The following is a 24123-nucleotide window of genomic DNA, read 5'->3' as shown; positions in this document are numbered from 1 at the left end:
CATCCAATATATTATATTATTTATGATTTGTTATAAATGTACTCAAAAAAAAAACACACACCTCACTTCTTTTTGTTGCTCTCTCTCATCTTCTAAAAGTAGGCTTCAGAATGCATATTAAAGACTCTTTGCAGGAAGAGATGCTACTGCAGCTCAAAACCCCATCTGGACTCTGAATACCAAGCATCATAGAACATGGTTTACGGGCAGGAAGGGCAGAGCCAGACAGACCAGGGATAAGAGTCCACTTCCCCTATGTACTTCCTGTGTGACTTCAGTTAAGGTATTCAGCCTCTCTGAGGCTTAGGTCTCTCATCTGCAAAATGGGAGCATGAACTTCTCCCTATAGAATGGTGATAAACAAGATAACGTACACACAGGGCATGGCATGGGAGCTGACACTAGCATAGTCTTAACGTAGACCTGGGGATGCTTAGAGATGCTTAGAGAAGAGGCCCTGAGGACGAATCTTCTGTGTCCTCCTAGACACTGAATCCCATATGTCCAGGAGCAGTTGGGCCAGCTGTAGCCTTAACTGATGGAGGAAGGGATGATTCTGATTTAATCATTCTGGTTTCCAGGCACACCATGGAAGCCTGAGTTGCATTTTAATTTATCTGCTTTCTGTTGACGCTTCTCAGCCCTGTCTGGTTTCCCAAATTCAAAGAAGATGTAACTGTCAAAGATACGCTGACTATAATCTTGCCAGACAGCTCCTAGCTCAGAGCTCATTTCCAGGGTGAGCCCTCTCTGGGGCTCCAAGGTGCCTATGGTCAACCCTACAGAACTCAGATGGCATCTTTTTCTCTGGATTAAGCATGTGGCAAGGGCATAGTTGGGGGTGAATTCTGGATTCACACTACAGAATTTGACTTCAAGCAGGTCATGTAACTTGTCTGGCCGTCGGTTTCATCATCATAAAGAGGAGAAAGGCAGTAATAGTGGCTACCTGGAGTGAGGTAATAAAGCACTGAGAACCCTCAATAAATGTGTCATTATTATTATTGCTATTATTGCACTGTTCAGAGTGAAAAGTGCTCATGTGTGAAAGTTTGGAAGAGAGGGAAGTCACTCGGCTCAAATATTCAATCTTCCATGTCTAAAAGAATTAAAGCCTCTTTTTATATTTTATATTCTCCCTCTTGTAAACCAGATAACTCCCTGTTTTCCAAGTGCCAAACAAAGACTGGTTCTTTGAGCACCTTTCATTCTAAAGTGTTGAGCACTTTGACTCATGGTTGTGCTTCTGTCTGATACAGCACTATTTTTCTAAGATCACTGAGGTCAGGATCGAAAAATAGGGATGCTGGTTCTGAACCACCTGGGTCCCAGTCGCACCTCCTGCTGACTCTGTGACTCTTCAAACAATTTGTTTCATCTGTGTCTCCCTTCCTTGTGTGAAAGAGGATGTTATTAAAAGTACCTACTTATTCCACAGACATTTGTCAAGCATCTTCAGTGGCTGCACATTATTCTAGAATGTAAGCAGTTAGGAAGATTAAACAAAGTAATACGTACAGAGTGCTTACAACAGTGCCTGGCATGTGCTCGGCAATGTATGAGTTGCATCCACAATCATTTTCCTTGCAACTCCTCGCCAACTGGAAATTTATGAAGATCAACACCAGGAAATGTCACAAACAAGACAGGCAATGGTACAGAAGACCCAATTTCAATTCACCTCCCCTCAAACTGCAAGTCACTGTTATCCACACATGCAAACGCAGGTTCTTTAAGGTTCAAGTTTCAGTCGTTGCGGAATTCATGTCTTTCTACTTCTTCAGATTTTTCTCAAAATAAAACTTGAATTGAAAATCACTCATGATACATGTTTCTCTTCATGGAACATCCTTCTGACCACATTTTTACTGTTGGACTTTTTCAGAAATTTCATATACATTAAACCATAGTTTTTTGTGAGTGCTTCAGACTTCTTTATAAGTTCATCTAGGTTGTTTCATGTATCAGCAGTTTGTCCCTTTTTATTTCTGAATATGCTTCCATTGTGTAGATATACCACATGTGGATATACAGATGGTATAAATATACTGTTTATAAAGTTATGTTCTCTCCATCCATTCACAAATTGTGAAGTTTTATCATTCCCAAGTTGGCGGACATACCTGGATTATCTCCAGTTTGGGAATAGCATGTATAATTTTGCTATGAACATTTACATGCAAGTATTTATGTGGATAAAATTTTCATTTCTCTTAATATTTTTCTTGTCTTATTATACTATCTAGCATACCCAGTAACATGCTGAATAGAAACATTCTTGCCTTGTTCCTGATCTCATGAGGAAAGCATTTAGTCTTTTACCATTAAGCAGAATAGTAACTAGAAGATTCTTTTTTTTTTTTAAGATGCTCAAATTCAGGTCAAACAATTATCTTTCTATTCCTAGTTGGTTATGAGAGTTTAATTTTTTTTCAAATGCTTTTTCTGCGTCTGTTGAGATAATGATGTAGTTTTTGCCATTTGTTTATTTACAAGGAGTAGAACAGTATTTTGTATGTTAAACCAATCTTGCATTCATGATTTAAACCCCACTTTGTCACAGTGAATAATGATTTTTATATGTTGCTGAGTTTGATTTCTCAATACTTTGTAAAGGATTTTTAGATATTGTTGGGTTTATATCTGCCATTTTGCTATTTGTTTTCTGTATGCCTCTTTTTTCCTCTTTCCTCCTTAACTGCCTTTTTTTCTGCCATTATTTTTTCAAATATTTATTCCATATATTCCATTTCCCTCTCTTTTTCGTTCTCTTGTTACATGTAAGTTGATATGCTTGATACTCTCCCACAGGTCTCTTAAGGCTGTTTACTTTTCTTCAACTTCTTTCTCTGTGATTTCTGTTCAGTAATTTTGAGTTGATCTTCAAGTTTAATTTATTCTCCTGCCATCTCAAATCTCCCAGTTATTTAATGTAGTGAAAATTTAACTGTGGTTATGGTACTTTTCAACGCTAAAGCTATCTTTCTTTCTTCCTTTCTCCTTTCCATCCTTCCTTCCTTCCTTTCTCTTTCTCTCTTTCTCATTTTGTATCAAAATTCCTATATGTTGAGTCATTGGCATCATATTTTTTCTTTTTTTCCTAACATTTTTTATTGATTTATAATAATTTTACAATGTTGTGTCAAATTCCAGTGTAGAGCACAATTTTTCAGTTATGCATGAACATATATACATATTCATTGTCATATTTTTTTCTCCGTGAGCTACCATAAAATCTTGTATATATTTCCCTGTGCTATGCAGTATAATCTTGTTTATCTAGTCTACATTTTGAAATCCCAGTCTGTCCCTTCCCATTCCCCGCCCGCTTGGCAACCACAAGTTTGTATTCTATGTCTATGAGTCTGTTTCTGTCCTGTATTTATGTTTTGTTTGTTTGTTTGCACCATATTTTTCATTAATTTTAGAGCATTGATTTCTTTAATTATTTGGACATATTAATAGTTGCTTTGAAATCATTAGCTGATAAATTCAAAACCTTGGCCCACTCAGAGTCAGTCACTACTGACTTTTCTTTTCCTAAGTATGAACCATACCTTCTAGATTTTTGATACACTTTGTAAGTTTGGGTTGTAAATTAGACATTATAGATTATATTTTCTGGGTTCTGTTTTCTTTTTCTAAGTTTTTTTTTTAATTTCTAAACACTTTCTTGGATTAATTTGCAGAATTTTTTCCCCTATCTTCTTCAGCAGCATATGCCACTGGGGTTCTGCACAGTTTTTTAAAAATTCTTATTTATTTTGTTTTCAGTTTGACCCATGTGTTTATTTAGCTTAGTAACCAGCTAATGATTTGGGCAGAAGTTGTAGTCAAACATCTTGAGCCCTGAGGCTCCCTCTCTCTGTTGACCAATCTGCACATGCTTTGGGAGCACATTCAAAATTGTGGCCAGTTCTCAAGTTTCTTTGGACTTTAGTTTTTGCTGGGCTGCACAGACACGTATTTTCTCATAATCCAAGAACATATGTAGAATTTATCTCAGCCCTTCCATGATTCTCTCATTTCTAGTATCACCATTATAAATTTATGGCTTTGTGCATGTGTGTGTGTATGAGGAAAAATCCTTGCACTGATAAAACTGCATTTCTTGATAGAACCAGAGAGGATTGAGGAGCAGCTCCTGTTAAGGTCATAGACTCCTGCCTTCTTGCATGAAACTCTATCAATTTTCAAGAATAAATGCTTCTCAATTTGTTGTCTGCATTTGGTAATTTCCAGAGTCCTGAAAATGGTTGCTTCTGACAACTTTGTCCTGTTTTACACTTGTGTTTTGCAGAGAGGATTCACTGATATCTTTATACTATGATAATTACAAGTAGTTTTATTAATGCTGATTAATGAAATTGAGTTAATGTAGAGTGAACATGAAATACAATAGACGATATAATTGCCTCTTTAATACCAATGCTAGAGGACAAAAAAACTCTCTGATAAGCTGGACATATTTTGAATTGTTTCATTTTTTATATGAACATATGAATCAGCCTCTTACTTACTGAATCCTGGTAGATATCATGACTATAACATTAAATTCTCGTACATAGACACTCTTTTCTTCATCTCAGTTTTGCTATCTGCATCTCAGTTTCCTTATCCTTCAATTTCCCTTCAATTCTAACAAGACTCATTTACACAAAAAGCATCTTAGGTAGAACACCAGTATGACAGCTAATTTTATGCATCAGTTGTCTACACAAAGTGTCCAGATATTTGGCTAAACATTATTCCTGGACATGCCTATGAGGGTGTTTCTAGATCAAATTAGTATTTAGTAGGTGGACTCAGGAAAGCAGATTGCCCTCCCCAATTTGGGTGGGCTTCATCCAATCTGGGAGCCTAAACAGAACAAAAGGTAGAGAAAGGGAGAATTCACCCCTTCTCTGCTCAACTGGATGAGCTAGGGTATCAGTCTTCCCACGCACTTAGACTTGGATTTGCATGCTCAGCTCCTCTGGGTCTCAGGCCTTCAGATTCAGATTCAGATTGAACTACATCGGTGGCTTTCCTGGGTCTCCAACTTGCAAATGGCTGATCTTGAGATTTCTCAGCCTCCATAATCACATGAGTCAATTATATCCAAAAGCAAGGCTATCTGGGTTGAAAGTGAGGGATGGGGCCAAAACCTTACCCACTTTGCTACTTTTCATAGTAGCCTATGAATCACTGTTGAGGAGCCCTAGAGCATCAACAAACTATATTTAATGAACTTAGGTCAGATTTAAATTTCTTTATTTCACAAGGGAGAGAATTGAGGCTCAGACTAACTGACTCACCCAAAACTAACAGACCAGACAGATGAATATCAGTTTCCGGATGGATTCATCTTTCCAATAGCATTGCTGTTAAATATTTCTGTGCTTATTCTCAAAGGCAGAGAATGTGGCATATCCACCTCTGTACTGTTCATGACTTTCACCTTACCTGACACTAAACCGAACCTCAAAATATTTGTTGAATTTATTAATTAAACAATATGAGTCATACACTAAAACTGAGATACAGAACAAAATATTCCCCTATGATACCTGAGCTCTGACCTACTCCATGTCAGCTTCACACAAGGGATTTGTTAAGGTTCTGTTTCTTATTATCTCTGCCTGTACATAGGGAATTATCTCTCAATATTATTAGCTTTCTCTTGAAAAAAGAGAGATAAAAGTCATGCTGACTCTATATTTAAGATCAGATGATGCAGATTCTTTTAGTTTAAGATGCACCATGCACAAGAGATAATTTTATGTAGATCAGCATGACCTGCCCAGATGAATGTTTTCATTTACTCAACTAGTTTCCTAAGTAAGATTAAGCAGTTAAGCTTCTCAAGACTTATCACCAGCTCTCTGGTTGAGCCTTAGAGTAAATAGGACATTGAGGATAAGCTGTTGGTTCTGCTTTAACAGTGTTGGGGAATTCTACTGATTAGCAGCTGTCATGTCTCTGACGGACATGAATGAAGAGGGTGAAGAAAAATTCAGGAAACAAGGGACACATTTCCAGGTAAAATAGTAGTTTGGTGGTTTTTACCTCTTTTAATACTTACTAACACTGTACATGAAGGTATTATGCATACAGTAAATTGATATACTCAGAATAATAAGAGATTCAGAAAGGGTTGGTACCATCATAATTATGATGTTGTGATTTGTAATAAATATATATATATATATATAGGTTCTTCGTCCCCAGCTCTGACACAAGATTCCTAAAACACTTGTAAATTCCTATGTGATAAGAGCACATGGAGCATCTTTTGTTCTAACAGGGTGACTCTGGGGGAGCTCCTTGATCAGGGCTGATGGCCACTTCTCTAGGAAAGGGAGAGGGTCTGGAAATGGAGTGAGGAAGACTCCATAAAATCCAAATAGTGTGGCTTCAGGGAGCCTCCAGGTTGATGACCACATCCATATACCGGGAGGTAACACACCTCCCCCAGCTCCACAGGGACCCTCCCAGACCTCACTCTACATTTCTCTCTCTGACTGTTCATCTGTATCCTTTATCATATCCTTTGACAAACTGGTAAATGTAAGTTAGTGTTTCCTTGTGAGCTGTTCTGGCAAATGATCGAACCCAACAGGGAGGAGACCATGGAACCTCTGATTCACAGCCAAGTCAGACAGAAGTTGTGGGCAACTTGGGGACATAATACTTGTGATTGGCATCTGAAGTGGGGCTGACGTCTCTTGGGACTGAGCCCTTAACCAGAGGGATTTAATACTATTTCCAGGTAGATAGCGTCAGAACTGAGCTAAATCGTAGGACACCCAGCAGGTGTCACAGAATTGCTTGATGCAAGGCGGGGGAATCCACACATGTGGTCTGCAGGAGTGTCAGAAAAGAGGTGTTCTGTGCAAAAGGAGAAAGACGCAGGAGGAGAGCTGGAGGTTTTTCCAATACAATGACTTTTCTCCTTTTCGTATATAAGTTTGAAACAAAGGCCAGTTTTTATTTTGTTTGGATAACTTGGTCTCTTCTACCCCTTCCTAATTTCCAGGAGGCAATAACCTGTTTACTTGACTCTGACAGGAAGAAATCCTTCCTTCTTTGCCCCTTCTTAACCTGCTCTTTGGTTCAGTGGAGGAATAGTTAAGCTCTAACCACCGGAACCCAGAAAAGTAGAATGACGTTCAGCACATTACTGCCCTCCTTTTTATAGCAGGCTCACGCAGAGGGACGTGGATGGTCTAATGCCTTAAATTTGTTCATTTCTTCATACTTATTTAAGATCCTTTCAAATTCAGTATCATTTTGTTCCTTCCATAAATACATAACCGAGGCAGTATTTTCACTACCGTTTTACAGGTAACAGAATGACAGCTCAGAGACGTGATGTTAATGACTCACAGTCACACAGTTCATATTTGTTAAGCCAGGTATTAAAATGAGGTCTCCAGTTCTCATGTCCTGGGCACTGTATCACATCACAGGAAAAACAAATTCAGAGCAACCAAGGAGGAAGCCATTATTCACCAAAAATGCGGAGAGGTTACACATGACTTCGACCTGCTTGTACTATAATCTTATAGTTAAAATAATCAAAATACTTATTTAGGAAAATGATGGTGGGGCCACATCTCAAAGGCAAGCATGTGGACACAAAATGCCTGGTGTCATTCTCCCTAATGACTTACCCTGTAGCTGACATCTTCCGAGAGATTCGATGTGCCCACAGTGGACTCTGCTTGCCACAAGGTCTCCTTGATGCTGCAACCATACAGGAACACATTCTTCTTTTGGGAGTGACCATGGAAATCACAGAAGACCTACAATGGCCAAGCAAAGGAGAAAGTCAGTCCAGGTCAGGTCTATGGGTTTCTTAAATGTTTAAAATGTCAGCTTTCTTAGATACTATGCAGAACCACACATGGGGGGATCACTGGTGACTTTGGTGGTAGAGTTTTCAGAAAAGAAGATAGCTTGGAAAGGGCTTAAGATTGAACAGGACGTAAGGAAATATGAGCCACGTGCAGCTCTTTTGAGAAATTTACTTGTGACAGGGGAGGAAACAGGGTTAAAACAGAGAGGAAATAGGAAATAGACTTAAAAAAAATGAGAGTTTCATATAATTTTGAAAGTCATTGTGAAATGTCCACTTAAAAGGAACAGATTGACTATAAAAAAAAGGAGCTAATAAATCACCATAATTTATTCTGTAGCGTCTGATGTAGTAAATAAATAAATAAATAAATGACCGCTAAACTCAATAGCTTAGCAAATGGAGGTTTATTTTTCAGCATGTCTTTTTTCTTTCAGGTTCCAAGGTAAAGAAGAAGTCCCAATTTGAGGCATGCCAGTATCGTGGTAAAATTTGCAAGGAGTATATAAAGTTGTCTTTATTTTCCTACATAAAAATTGTAAAATGGAAAATGCCAAAAATCTACACACACAAATTATTACACAATTAGAAGTTCGAATGTCAATGTATAAAAATCAAGTGCATCTATATGTACTACCAATATTCAAACAAAAGTCTGAATTTAAAAACAGTATTTAAAATAGTATGAAAGTATTAAACTCATAAGAATAACTTTAAAGATGTACAAGACACATTACTGAGAAAAATGAAAAAATTAAATTCTTAGTAAATTTATCTACATAAGTTCAATGCCATGTCATTCAAAATCCACAGAGAGTGTTTTGTTTTGTTCTTCATTTTGTGGAAACTTGCACGTTGATCCTACACCTAAAAACATTTATTCTTGTTACGTGTTTAAAGGTTTTTATGTGGACTAGAGATCTTAACATGGATGATAAAACAGTAAAGCTATCTGAGGGTAACAGGCTCCTATGTATGACCTTGGAGTTGGAAAAGGGTTCTTAAAGAGGACACAAGTGAGAACTAAACATAAATGAAAATATTTTTAAATTAGATATATTCCATTAAGCTCTTCTGTGGATCTAAAGACACCATGAAGAATGTGAAAAGGCAAGCCAGAGAGTGAAATAACATATTTGCCACTCATACATACAACCAATGATTCCTATAGAGAATGTGTGTGTGTGTGTGTGTGTGTGTGTGTGTGTGTGTGTATCAATAAGAAAAAAAGAACCAACCCCAATTTTTAAATGGGCAAAAAACTTGAATTGACATTTCACAAAAGAGAATGTCCAGATGGCAAATGAAAAGCAAATAAAAATGTAGTCAACCTCATTAATATCAAGGAAATTAATATAAACCTCACAATGGGATCCCACCGCATCTAATGGGTTATTAGGACTGCTAGCATCATGCAGGGATCACACACCAAAGGCTGACCAGGATACGGGGCAAGTGGAGCCCAGACTGTGGGACTACAACGCTACACCGCGACTGTGAGAAACAATTTGAGAGTGTCTTTTAAAAGTGAGTTATACACATATTCTAGAACCTGCCCAACGGAAATGCATACATCGGGGCACCAGAAGATATCAAGAATGTGCACAGCACCACTATTTTTAGGAGCCTAAATGTGTAAGCTGTAAAATGGGTTAGTAAACTGTGAGATCATCGTTCAACACGATACTCTCCAGTGTTGAGCATGAAAGAACAAACTAGATACAAAAGAATATCCAGACACTCTCCTTTATACGACATTCAAAACCAGACAAAACTAACACAGCGATAGAATGAGGGGAGTGCATGCGGGACATTGTATGACCGATGTCTCTGGGTTGCAGGTGGTGCTCCGTTTCTCCGTTTGGTTGGTGGTTACATGGTGTGTTCGTTTTATGAGACTTGATCAAGCTGTAGCAGTGTGACCTGTGTACATAAACTTAACATATGATACCTACACGTCTGTGGGTTTCAGAGGGACAGACGGCCTGGTATTTTAATGTGGTATTTCTTCACATTTGTTCCTCAGTCTCTAGAAGCGTAGGTTTTATGTAGTAAGTTAAGGAAACAGAGTAGGTAGCGGAAGGTGTTTATCAAATTGCTAATGATACAGAATCAAGAACAACTGACAGCAGAGGAAATAAAAGCGGGAATTACAAGTGCAAAAAGAGCAGAATTAGCAGAAATAGAAACACTTAAAACAAACGCAGCTCCTACAATTAGATTCAAACAGTGGCACAAGTGAAAGAGGCGTTTTGCTAAGAAGTAGGTTCTGAACGAGAGACGTGGAAGTTTTAGATGACAGTTTGCTCAGAATGAATCAGCAGCCACGAACGGCAAAATTTAATCTAATCATAAATTGATTTTGGAGAAGTAAAGTGGTCATACATTAGGAGAACAATCAGTCCAATGTACCTCGTGCTGGTCAATTTGCATTTAACACAGTGTTTTTCAAAACTGAGTGGAGCCTTTTAAAACAAGCTAGGATACCTCAGTAGAGAGGAATCAGAAAGCCAAGGGAAACAGAAATGTCTGTGAACAGAATAGCTGAAGAAAAAAAGGCAGCTTAATGGGGTTTTGATAAGCAGTTCCCCAAATTTACAAACTCTCCCATGTGAAACATGAATAGATTACTTGCTATCATCTCAAAGAGCAGAGGAAGGTGAAAGGAAGGGAAATATGGACACAGATTCCAGCTCCATATTAAATTCAGTTGCTGAATATTTATTACGACTGGCAAGAAATAACCTTCTATGGTTATAGCTGTCCTGCAATGCTGTGTCACACTTTTAAAAATGTCTATTCTCCGGAAGTATCTCAGCAAAAGCCAAATATATTCCTATCAACGATGTTGCTTGTTGAGAAATTAGACAAGATGATGACTGAGCCTACTTGCTGGAATGTGATCAAGTCCTGTAGTTCATTGATTGAATAGGAAGCTGTTGGCAGCAGGAATGGCCCAGGACACGCAGGGCGGATGCAGGAAGCCATAAATACACATGAGCCAGAAAAATAAAAGGACCAACAGGTGGGTGGTCCGCCCAGTCATCACAGGAGAAGACGAAGACTAACTCTGGGATGGCAAGTTAGCACTGGCAAGGTGTATGGCTTTGCTGGCGGGCTGGAAAAGCAGCGAAGAATTCAGGGATGTCAGGACTGACTTCTGGAATCCAGGTTGTTGTCAGACAAGGAACACTGACTTGAGCAGGAGGTGGCAAGTTAGACAGATCAAATATCGGCGAGATGAGAGTTTTAAGAACTAAAGGACTTGAAATTGCCCTCCACGGTTACCTTCTTTTCCTCCTCCCTCTTTTTATTGTCAGTAATAGAAAGTGACTATTTGGTGGGAAGGGGGTTAATTACAATATAAATTCCCTATTAGCAGAATAGGATTTTTTTGTCTTTTGTTTTTTTTTTTTTACCCCTCAACAGTGTTTTGGTTTTTTTTTTTAATTTATTTATTTTAATCGAAGTACAGTCAATTACAATGTGTCAATTTCTGGTGTACAACACAATGTTCCAATCATGCATATACATACATATATTCGTTTTCATATTTTTTTCATTAAAGGTTATTTCAAGATATTGGACATAGTTCCCTGTGCTATACGGGAGAAACTTTTTTTTAATCTATTTTTATATATAGTAGCCAACATTTGTAAATCTCAAACTCCCAAGTTTTACCCCTTCCTACCCCCTTTCCCCAGTAACCATAAGATTGTTTACTATCTCTGAGAGTCTGTTTCTGTTTTGTAGATGAGTTTATAGTTTCCTTTTTTTTTTTTTAGCTTCCGCATGTAAGTGATATCATATGGTACTTTTCTTTCTCTTTCTGGCTTACTTCACTTAGAATGACATTCTCCAGGTCCATCCTAGCAGAAAAGTAGATTTAAGTATTTTTTTCCTCTTCAAAAAAAGAATCTAATTTTTAGTAGGATCTTTAATTCATAGTTTCAGGTTAAAGTCTTATAAGAAAATAAATGTCTACAGCTTCTAGATTATCAGCAAGCTATGGGCATCAGAGCAGAAGTTCATGCAGATTTGGGCGGAGGGAGCTGATCCAATAACAAGACAAATAATGAAAAAGCAGAGCAGAAGCAGTGAGTGAGCAGAGTACGTTGTTCTGCAAAAGGTGAGGTAATTAAGCAAATGTGCAGAGAAAGGCAGAAAACAGACAACAGTGTGGCCACAGAAGGAGGAAACTGAGAGACGGAAAGCAGAACTGTCTGGGGTTTGGGTGCCTTCCAGCCCTGGTTAGACCTTATCAGACTTTTTTTCCTTCACAACTGACACTTTGGGTTACTTTAGTGGGTTTCAGTTATTTGCAACAAAAATGTTATCCCCTAGGCCAGTGCTTCTCCATCCATCCATGCGTTAGAATCTCCGGAGGAGATTTTAAAAATATCAGTGCCTGGAGCCCACCTCCAGAGATTCTGATTTAATTGGTCTGCAGTGATTCCAGGGAGATGGGATTTTGAGAAGTTTTCCAGGTGATTCTAAGCGTGCAGCCAGCGTGGAGACCCACTGCACGGGTCTAGAGTTCAGAGCAGTGGATCTTGTGTGTTACCCAGCATCAGAATAACCTGGAGGGCTTGTTACAGTAAAGACTCTGGGCCACTCCCCAGCGATTCTGAGATTCAAGGAAGTCGGGGTGAGGCCCAAGAACATGCATTTCTAACAGTCCCCAAGCAATGCCGATGCCCCGGGACCATGCTGTGAAAGCCTCTATTCTAAAGGAACCAATCAAACAATTGTTTGAGGTTTAAATCGCTACCCTTCTGAATTTTCCACCAACCTTTATCTCTTACACCTCAGTTTCTCTCTGTGGATAAACACCCACCATTCTTATGAGAAGTGTGCAAACAAATTAAGACGGTGTCTTAGCAACGGATTTCTCAAAAAAGCCAGAAGCTACGCCGACGTGGTGACAGGCGCTCCTTAAACTGCTGAACTCAACTGGAGAAAGGAGTTTTATTTATTTTCTTTTTCCTTGATCCTTACAGACTTTGAAAGCTGAGGTAGATGACAAATTACAGAACTCTTCGCCTGTAGGAAGGAGCCCTGCTCAGCCCTGGGAGTTCTACTGGCCTCTGAAGGTTCAGAATAAAGGAGATGGAGATACTGTCTATATGTTACTCAGATGACATCCCTAAAAATAAACGTCTGCTAATCATAAGACACATGTGTTCCTCTAAATCGCAGGGGGCAATTACAAGACGAATTACCAACTTATTTCAGTTGAGGAAGCTTCTTCTCTCCTACTGGAAGACTGAACACTCAGATGGTTCCTTCCTGTAAAATTCTGCAACAGGTAAGCGGGAAGTGTGCGCAGCAGCGGCACTCCAGCATCCACCGGTTGGCCAGTGGCCCTGTCTTGCTTATTCGTCAGTTGATTCAACAAATATTTACTGGGTGCCTGCTGTGTGGCAGGAGAAATTAAAATTTTAATATAAGGCAGTAGTGCCCTCCGTAACAATGACAAGAACAACAGTAGTTAATTTACTGGAGACGTGGTACTTCAGAGACTGTGCCAGACACTTATTACAGATGATCTCATGATAAAGTACGCACTATCATTATCCCCTGTTTTGCAGCTGAGGAAACTTAATTGTAGGAAAAAAATAAGTAGCTTGCCTAGACTTGCTCAAGTCTGCACTGCTGTTAAGGATGTGAGCGAATAATTGAATCCTCATTTGCTCTAGTCCAGGATCCATGTTTTATAACACTTTCCAGGTCTATATTGCCTCTTCTAGGAGCTAGTTTGTTGGGACCACCCCACAAGTGAACAGGTGATCGTATTGAGGTGAGAGGAGAGAAGAGAGAGAGAGAGAGGCACAGGGTTCTCTGGGAACCCAAATAAGAGCACGCTGCACAACTCACAGGGCACCACTCACACCTCACCCCAAGGAATGACACTCCTGCAAGTGTGCGATGTGGTGGTCCTGGGAGTCCCTAGGGAGGTGATACCAAGATGGCTCCTGCTTAGTGAGAGCTATGCAGGCAAACGGAAAATCGGGGGGGAAAGGACTATGGGTATGAAGAATTGCAATCATTTGGAATAAGACTATAGAGTAAAGGAGCATGGATCTCAGGTATACGCAGAGGTGGGCAGTGGGCACATCATCGATGTGCTTGCATATCATTCGAGGCTGTCCGGGCATGTTCATGAAGGTGGTGAAGGAGCCATCAAAGTACTGGAGCAAAGAGGAGCAGCTGGATCCGATCACTAGAACATGAGTGTTAAGGATGGATGGCAGGAATTTGGGATTAGCAGATACCAGCTACTATATATAACATAAATAAACAGCAAGGCCCTACTGTACAGCACAGAGAACTACATTCAATATCCTGTAATAACCTATAATGAAAAAGAATCTGAAAAAGAATATAGAGAGGTGTATAACTGAATCACTATGTTGCACACCAGGAACTACCACAACATTGTAAAGCAACTATACTTCCATCGGGGGAAAAAAAAAAAAGAACAGATGGCCGGGACCGAGACCAGGCATGAGAGATGATGACGAGATCCTGGTTTAAGGCAGCAGGTATGTAAGTATGGAGAGAAAAAAAAATTGGTGAGTCAGGAAGTAAAAATCGATCAGAATTGGAGACTAAATTGATTTAGGGGCTCAGTGAGGAAGAGGCTAAGAATACTACCCAGATTTCCGGATGAAGTGAATAGGCAATGTGATCGTGCTTTTTCTCCAAGGAAAGAAACATAGGAAGAGATGCAGATTTGAAGGCTTCATTTAGTGCAGTTTTGTTTTGTTTGAGCCGGACTGGCTGGTTTCGAACTTGTTCACCCTGCACTAAACTGATTCTCCTGGGTCTCCCTTTCTTCATCAGCAAAGTGTCTAGTGTGGATTGGATTACAATTTTGAAATCAGGCTCTCTCGTGCATCTCCCTAGTACTTTTTCCAATGAATTCTCATCTGAGCTAAACTGCAAGGTTAATTTAATTCATGCAAACGTGAGTTCCATCATTTCTTGCTCAGCAAAAAGGCTGCTCAGGGCCACATCATCGAGTACCAGGCTACTCCATCTTTCCCCTCCATTCCTTGGCCCCATCCGCGTTCGTCTGCAAGCTAGTTGGGCCTCTTGTTCAAGAGGCTACCCCCCCATCTCAAACACACCTCCCCTAGCCATTCCGCCTCTCCTTACGGCTCACCCACCCCCGATTATGTTTACTGCTTTGCTTTGCCAGCTTTAAGCTGCTGTGTTTTCCATTCCTGACATCTTCCAGCAGCAAGACCTCTGCATTATTTATACCTTTGCCACGAGAAAATGAAGGCGAGGCTGGAGCGAGAAGGAGGCTAATTCTGGGGAAGGTGATGGAAACCCAAATAGCAGTGTTTCCAATTAAGCCAACCAAGGCTCACTAAAGCCCGAGAGACTCCAGCTGGTGCACGGCATTTTGCAGGCGGCATTCAGCCCAAGCTCCTGACTGGAATAAACCTCTCTGTGATGGAAATGCTCTTGGTGGCACATTCCATCATCCAAGAGCTCCGTTTGCAAGACCGCATTCCCCAGCCCTTTTACGGACAGCCGTGCTCTCTTCTTAGTTAGCGTTTCATCTTGAGTCATCAGCAACAAGAGCCACGGTGGAGGTGCACTGCAGGGGGCACGTGTAGAATTTATCCCCATAACTACCTGAAAGGGGAATTTATGCTCCTTTCCCTTTCCTAAAGTGAGAGACTTTCGCCTAAATTGGGCCATTATAGGCCAGAGTTCCAACATGGCCTTAGAAAAGCAGCCTTTACTTACAAATCAGTTTTGACCCCCTCCAATGGCCAATGTGGGGTGAATTTGTTCACATTAAACTCAGCTGAACGTATCAATAACTAACTGGTTATGAGATTTCCCACAGGGGGACCCTTTATTACCTGTAGTAAAATGCTAGAGGAGGTTTCCTGCCATCCCAGTGGTATGTATTCTAATGGCCCTCTTTCCAGAGTATTTCAGTTACATCGAGAGAACCCACGTAAATGAACACAAAGGCACACAGTCCAGTACGTGGCTTTGTTTTGTATACAGTGCCCTTCTGGTAAGTAATAACCATCTTAATCTCTGCTATTGATTTAAATGCTGGATCTGTGCCAGTCACGCTGCTAAGGTTTTACACACATGTACGATCAGTCTAAAATTCCTGACAGGAGGCTATCACTCAAATTTACAGATGAGGTTCAAATTCTACTAAGGTTAAAGGAGGTTAAGCGACTTGCATATGGCCACCCATTGAAAACTACTCATTAATAAAACGTGCTTTCTTTCCAACTCTGATCAGTCTGGCTCCAAAGATTTTCCGAAACAAAAGATCTTACAACATTAGATTTATCGATGATGAAAAGCCTGTCAATTAGCAAAAATAAAAGAGTGGACGACCAGGCTGACCCTGAGGTCTTGCCTAAGCTGATTTCTCCTCCCCATCCCTGGCCAGTGGTCCCTCCATGAGCAGTGAGTTGAACACCCAGAGAGGCACTTATGCAGGGAGTCCTTGGTAGGCTCCCCAGCAGTTAAAACTGCTCTTTTCCCTCCAGTTTTAGACATTGAAGGGAGAGAAGCAGCAGCCTGGCTGCCAACTTTGGACACAGTCCCTGCGACCTTTCAGCCCAGGTGAGGCCTCTGCCACCTGACTCACTCAGTCGCAGGTACTAAAGCTCTCAAGGTAGAAGTGTTCACCTACCCACCTGCCCACGCCTCCCAGTCCGTGAGAGAAGGCTTGTCCCCATCCCCTGGTTTGCGTTCCTATATTGGAGGACTGTTGGTTGTCTTGGACCACAGGCTGGAATGTGCTTTGGCAAGCTCTGCTTTCTGGGACTAGAACTTTGCACTGTGTGTCCAGAGCCATTGGCCATGATCATCCCTGCCCTGCTCCGCTCACGAGATCGGTCTTTCCCAGACACGTGCATTGAGCAGACGAAGCACAGGTCTCCCCGTGTCCTCCTGCGAAGCCTGTTTTGACTCGCAGCCCTCTGTCACAGAGAATAGCGTTAGAGCCAAACTAGCCTACCTGGCCCTGTCTCCGCAAATTTCTTCCCTTTTCCCCCATTTCCACCAGCTCTGGGCAGAGGCATCTTCAAAGGGGCTGAAAGGAAACACTGATCCAAGTAATTCCCTTCCTATTTCTCCTCCACTCTGACTCCTAACCTCACTCCATTTCGCAAAAAATGAAAAATAAGGAATCTGCTCAGAGTTCTCTGAAAAATCTGACTGATCCTCCCTGTAGCATATGGAGGACCTCAGATTTCCAAGCCCTGTGATACACAGAAGGTTCACTGGAGGTACCAGCGAGGAAGGGAGAGGAAACATATTTTTGCTTTCCGACGTAAGTTTATCCAAGACGCTTTAGCAATGCACTTAAGTGTGGAGTATTTATGTCCCTGAAAGCACCTATAAACATGGTTTCTCGTATGCTAAAGAAGCACTGTTTAATCTTTATTCTAATAGCATGGGAACAAATTTAAATTTTAAAAAATGCAATTAAATTATTATTATTATTATTTTACCCAGGACCTCCATGGGGTTTTTTCATTTGTTTTGTTTTTTGGTTTTTGGATTTTTTCCCCCCTACTATACATATATCGTCAAATACAAAAAGAGGAGAATTCTAGATTCAGTACCTTAGCCTGAGTCAGTAAAAACAAGCAACAATAACATTTGTTCCTCTGCAACTTCTGAGGAATAAAGTCGCGATAAAATAGTGTATATAGAGCATCTTGAGATCCTCGGAGACAAGGCTTTAGGAAGAGACATGCCATTTCTTTTTGCCCTCTCCTTTCATGCCTTTTTTGAAAAAGAAGCTGATTAACTAAAAACATACGCCAGAGGGACAGAATAAGACCAGGAAAATCGTTTAAGTAGCTGAAAGTTCTGTTCCATCAGGCCCCGGAGAAAGGTGAAACCCAAACAGGCCCTCCGCGGCCCCGGGCAGCAGGCGGCCTGGTTTGTGCGAGCGGTCAACGGAAATCAATGAGCTGCTCAAAGCGCGCCGCAGTCCCTTCACCAACTCGCACTCACAGAGCAAGAGCCAGGGGGATGGGGATCGATGCCTCTCCTGATTCCGAAGCCCAGAGCCTCTGCAGCAGCACAGGGGCCAGGCAGCTACAACAGCCCAGCTCAGAAGAGGCCGTGGGTCCGGCTTCCCGGGAAGCGCCTGAGAGCTTTCCTCCACGCCCCAAGCCCCGCCCTACTGCCCCGGGGCCACAGGCCTGCTGGCCCAGGTGGGGAGCGCGGCAAAGAGGAACTCTTCAGCGCCTCCTACTGGTTGATTGTCAAGCCTGTCTGCTTCTCTGGGCTTCTCTGCGTCCACGCCTTTTCTCTGGCTGGAGCTTTCTGACTTCGAATGGATCTTCTTAGCCTTTCTACTCTGTTCTGGCAAAGATATCTCCCTTGCCTGGACTTGCATGCCTATGTGCTGGCCAGTTTTATACTGCATTTCAAAGCTCTGTGACTTAGCTTTGATTTCTTTAATTCTAAATAAAGTTAAATATGTCCATGCACAGATCTCGAATGAGTTTTGAGTCAGTTGGTTTTGCTGTAACAAACTCCTCAGTCAAAATATAGGACATTTCCACTAACCTGGAAAGTTCCTTCCTGCCCCTATTATTTAATCCCCTGCTAGAGGCAACCACTGTTCTGACTGACTGACCTTCAACTTTGCATAAATGGAGATGTAGAATATCTGTTTCTTAGCATCTAGCTTATTCCACTCAGCGTGTTTCTGAAATTCACCCATATCGCTGAGTCTATCTGTAGTTCATTGCTGATGCCTTCAGCATTTTATTGCTGAATAGTATTCCAATGTATGAATATGCCAATTTTGTGTGTGTTTCTGGGCTTTTGGAATGTATTGGATCTGAAGATTTCCTAATCTTCTAACAAATAAGAGATATAGAAAATGGAAGTTCAAGAAAATGGGAAAGGGTCCATAAGATCAGTGTGATGTGAGGTGAGTCTATGTCATCAGTATAAAAAATGTCCTTTCTTTTGGTCTGTGAGGTGACCCCCAAGCATAGAAAACTCACCAGGTCTTCAATTTCACAAGGTAGAAGAGCTAAGAGATCATAATCAGGCCTGTAGACCTCCAGAGAAAGACTATTTCTCTAATTTACTACCAGAAAAAACAAGAAAAACCTTTACTCATCATTCAAGTCCAGCTCATATGGCATCTCCACTCTGCAGCTTTTCCATAACCTTGAGGGAAGGCAGTTCAATCTCTCATCTGTGTTCCTACAACTCACATGAGCCTTGATTACAATGTTTACCGTTTTTTAACTACTTTGGTTTCTTTGCAGACCTGACTCCACTTTCTACCAAAGAAACATGGACTCCTCAAAGAAAAGGACAATCTTTTTTTTTTTTTTTTAATAGCTTTGTACCTTCTGGCTCCCAGCACAATGATTACATACACAGTGTAAATGAGTGGACAAATGGATAGCTGCCCAGATGGATGGGTGGATAGATGGATGGATGAATGGATGGATGGATGGGTAGGTGGATGGATGGATGGATGGATGGATGGATGGAGGATAGGTGGATGGATAAAACAATATGTCAAAAGTGCCATATTGCTCATAGACTGAATGAACTGCCAGGTCTTTGGCAACCCCCAGAAGTATCATGGTGGTACTTTCTCTCACTGTCTTGCATTCTCATTGGTCCTGAGAATTCATGTTATTCTACCTGCCCATAGGTAAATGCCTCAATACCATCTAGAACTAGAATGTGGCTTCCTGATGCTTGAAGAAATATTTTCATTAGAATCAGAGATGGGGCGAAGTCACACTCAACCTGCCACCATGGAGCCCAAGAGGCAATCTTGACTCTGGCAATCTTCCCGGTACAGGACAAGCCTGAGAACTGAATGAGTGACGGTGCTTCTGCTGTCAGCAGGAGGCTGGTTAATTATAGCCTCATAGGTAACTAAAAGGTGATGTGGAGCCTACTAGAGAGCTTTGTGACACTGTGAATTGTGTTTAGTGCTCAGCTGTTTCTCACCCACCTCTCAGATGGTCCCAGCAGGAAACAGGTCTGTGGCTGTCATGTTTACAGTTAATTAATGTTTATTTATATTTTTAAACAAGCCTTTCACCTGTCACGCTTTAAAATGAATGTTCCGCTCTTCAATTAGAGGTTGTCAGAGCGGAGAGGAATCCTGTTTGTTACGAGTTGAATGTGTGTATGCTTAAATGTGTATCAGACTGGAACCTCTTTTTCTGTAAGTCTCTCTCTCTCCTCCCAGAGGCTAAAGCTTCCTACTCAGAGAGACATATTTTTCAAGATCTTGACCTTAAGATTGGTGATCTGCTATGCAGGCCATGAACTTGCTTCTGGAGGGTAGACAGCATAGATTATAGTGTCTCTTTGGATGGGGCATGGGGGTTAGCAGGAAAACATTGCGCATTTTGACCAACAAGCATTCTTAAAGGAAAAGGATGTGCTTGGTTCTCTTTGCAATAAAGCATTGACTCAGCAAGTCTGAAGTGTTCAAACCCTGTACCTGCCAAAGAAAGGCCTGGCCCTTGACTGGCTCCTGGGAGATCACCTTGACATCTTGGGAATATTCAGTTAGGTAAGAGTGTCTTTCTCAACCTGGGGCCTTGGACCCTGTGAGGTTGGTGCTGACAATGTGATATATGCTGGGTGGGGCTCTTGTGCCACAAAGTGTCAGTTTGACCTCTGAAGGTCTTACAGACTGAGTAACTAAGACTGGTCATGTGGGGTACCACGGCTACAAAATAACCCCTGATAAAAGGACCTCGACTCCTAGGCGTCAAGGCTCAGGGGAGCTTCCCTGGTTGGAAACACTCTGCGCATTATCACTCGTCATTGCTGGAGAATTCAGCAGTGTCCAAACTCGACTGGGAGCAGACACCTGGACTCACACCTGTCTCTCCTGGACTCTGCACTAGTGCTTTTTATCTTTGCTAATTTTAATCTGTATCCTTTCACTGTAATAAACTGTAACCATGAGCCTAAGAACTATTCTGGGTTCTGTGAGTCTTACCAGGGAATCACTGAGCCTGAAGACAGTCTCAGGGACACCCTAACACAGCCTCTCAAAGAGCAGGTGATGAGGAGACATGGGGTTGCAGCGTAGAAAAACAGATCAGAACAGAATCTCAGCTCTGCCATATGCCTCCTGGGGATCTCAAGGAAATCACTTGACCTCTTAATCTTTTTGAGATTTAAATATGATTCTATATAAGATATTCATCCATTGTTCCACTAGCGGCTCATTGAATGTGCCACTGTTTTGACTACATAGTATACAATCAAAACGTGGTTAATGGTAGGGGTGATTGTTTGAAGTTGGGCCATCTGTGGGCTTCTCCACATGATTTTAAGTCCCTTAGGTTAGATGAGCACTCTAAATTTGGACATATGCCCCTCTGCATTTTTGCAGACAGATATGTTCACAATTTGTAGTCAATAAATGATCATTTTTTACAGTTACTTGGTTAGCTTTGCCTCCTAACTTACCTTGGCCCTAAGCCTCTGGATTCAAATAGTCTGTTTTTCATCAATTGCACAGTTACTGTAGGCTTGGGAGAAAAGGTTACCCATGAAAGTGTGTAGAATGGTGCCAGTATCATCTTGGGAATGTAAAAAGTACCAGCTGAATGTGAATCTGAACACCTAGAGGATTGTTTTCTTTCCAAATGCTATTTCATAGATGTATATACATTTTTTCCTTGACCAGTAACTGAAAAAAAAAACAGAAAAATAAAGACCCAGGCAATGGGATGAAATACAATTTTTTGCCCAGTTTTCACCAATGACTATTGAACTAATGGTTTGTCCAGGAACCAGTGGTTCCTGTTGTGCGTTAAATTGTTTCCCAAATAGATATGTTGAAGCTCTCATCCCCAGTACCTATGAATGTGACCTTATTTGGAAATAGCCTCTGTGGATGTGATTAAGATGAGACCATACTGAAGCAGGATGGGCCCTATAAGAAGAGAGAAATTTATACCCAGACACACACAGAGCAAAGATGGCAGAGACTGGAGTTGTGCTCCCACCAGCCAAGGGATGCTAAGGGTTGCTGGCAATCACCAGAAGCTAGAAAGAGGCAATGAAGGGTTCTTTCTCAGAGGCTTCAGAGAGATCAGAGCCTGCTGACACCTTAATTTCAAGACAGCTAGACTCCAGAATTGTGAAATAATACGTTGCTGTTGTTTTAAGCCATCCCATTGGGGGTACTTTGCTATGGCGGCCTTGGGAAATGAACATGCACCCCTCCCCTCCATCCCCATTAGAGCTTGTCATACACAGGTCTTTGGCTTGTGTCTGGTTTTCTTGCCTGGACAGAAGGTCTTCTCCCTCCTGGAAGGAGGGAGGAACGGGCCAGGATTGTGGAAGCAGAGGGAAGTAACTCACCACGGGCCTCCGGCCGATGCTGCCCAGGTAGTGGAGGAGCCCTTTGGCGTGGTAAATCGTGGGCTGGAGATGAGCACTGGGAGACAGCCATTGTCTGTTCAAATCCTCCCCTCTCAGGGAGCATCTGTGACTGCAGGAACAAACCACAAGCCAACAAATACACATTTAGAGGAAAATAACTCGAGAAAATAAAGCTTGACAAGACAAACAATTAAACTAATGAATCCAACTTCCCTCTGACTTCTGCTCAATTGGCATCAATTGACGATGTCCAAAAATCCGCAGATCTGTCCTCTAAACTCCCAATATGTCATGATTATTCACAGCCCCCAAAAGAACTGGAAACCATACTTAACTTGATTTTGGGTTACCATTGTTTTAAGGCAAAGTTTAGGAAATGTAGTTCCCTGCTATGTGCATCCACAGAGAACAAATTAGTCCATTTCTCTAGGCTCTGGGACCTTCAGTTGGACAAATGATTGAGCTGAGCTCAATCTATCTTGTTGGATTTGTTACAAAGATATTTCTAGCTGGCCCAGTAACTCTGCCAGGTGGATATGACTGCACCCCAGTGAAGAGACTGACGCTTAGAAATGGTTAAATAAATGGCCCAAGATCACATAACTTAGATGTAGGCTTTACACCCAGCTCTGTTTGCCTCTGAAAAAAAAAAAGCATAAGGCTGTTTCTACCTCGCTGTCCATGCAGATGACACAGGAAGCTTGACATTTACCCAGAGAGCCAGAGTATCTTTTTCAAAGACATCATCATGGAATATTAGCACTAGAAATGAGCTCAAAATCGTGCATCTCCTCATTTAGGGAAAGGAGAGGCTCACATCTGAAAGTATCAAGTCCTTTGACAAAGATAACACAACTGGTTAGTGTGAGCACTGACTGCAATTCAGAGGGAAGGAAACTGAGATGCTGAGTGGCAGGTAAGGGCATCCTAAAAGCCCAGGACCACCAGAGATTCCCAAGTGCAGCCCATTCTCCGGGGAGGCTCCCGGAAGCCCTGCTAAGATGTTATTTACCCAATAGGGCTAACAAGCGAGGTGCCACAGAATAGAAGGAAGCAGTGCAGCATCTTCATCATCTGGTCCTCCCAACCCCTTAGTCAGATCCCTACCGCCACCTCCTGCTGCCCTTGTCCTTCTATGCATCAACTTGCTCAGACTGCGCACAGCTCCCTCTGAGCAACTGTGCCTGTCTGCCTCCTTGCCACAACCCCCCTCCCCAAGCTCCATCCCTTCCAACCAACTCAACTTTCAGGCATCAGCCCTGCAGGGAAACTTTCTTTGATCCCCAGGCCATTACATTCTGCTCCTATTTGTTTCAACAGCATCTTTAATTAGAGTTTTTATAAAACCTTTTTGAATTTTCAAAAATTTTTAATCTATTGTTATTTCCTTTGCCTTTGCAGTTAGATTGTAAGCCTCCTGGAGGCAGAAATAGTTTCACTGTTACCATCAAGACCCTAATACAGAAACTGTGTCAGAGTTGGTATTCAGGAAGTAATTTGGAACCAAAAAAAATACACTAGCATTTAATATAGAATCAGATACGTTTTCCATTTGAAGAAGAAAAAAGCACTATATTCAATAAATCTTGGAGGTGGGAAGAAAAAAGGTTCAGCCCCCTCCTTTCACTACTTTTCAACTCATGTTTCTGAAATTATCTTTAAATATTAGTTTCCTGCTGCATGTCAGCCCCCTTTACAGCTCACTGGAAACTGAAAATCTTTAGATTAATCATTTATCCCTATTTCACCATTAAAATATTTTGACTTGAGAAATGGTAGGGTTTTTGCATTTTCCTCGCTGACTTTTTTGTTCTTTTCTTGATTTTTTTCTCCATCTTCTTTTTAATAGCAATGACATCTTGAAATAGGATTTCTGCCTG

At 41.3% G+C, this 24123-nt stretch overlaps 1 protein-coding gene across 1 annotated transcript in view; it reads right to left on the bottom strand.

Moving 5' to 3' along the window:
- AGBL1 (AGBL carboxypeptidase 1) overlaps positions 1-24123 on the bottom strand; it is a 645810-nt gene that overhangs the window by 268979 nt on the left and 352708 nt on the right. Inside the window, exons 19-20 of the mRNA XM_072950742.1 lie at positions 22223-22352; positions 7656-7787 (exon numbers count right to left, since the gene is read on the bottom strand). Coding sequence (XP_072806843.1) covers positions 7656-7787; positions 22223-22352 — 262 coding nt within the window. The remainder of the gene's footprint in view (positions 1-7655; positions 7788-22222; positions 22353-24123) is intronic.

The sequence above is a fragment of the Vicugna pacos genome, chromosome 27 (assembly GCF_048564905.1).
Source record: "Vicugna pacos chromosome 27, VicPac4, whole genome shotgun sequence".
In the NCBI taxonomy this organism is placed as follows: domain Eukaryota; kingdom Metazoa; phylum Chordata; class Mammalia; order Artiodactyla; family Camelidae; genus Vicugna; species Vicugna pacos.
This window is presented reverse-complemented; position numbering and strand designations above follow the sequence as displayed.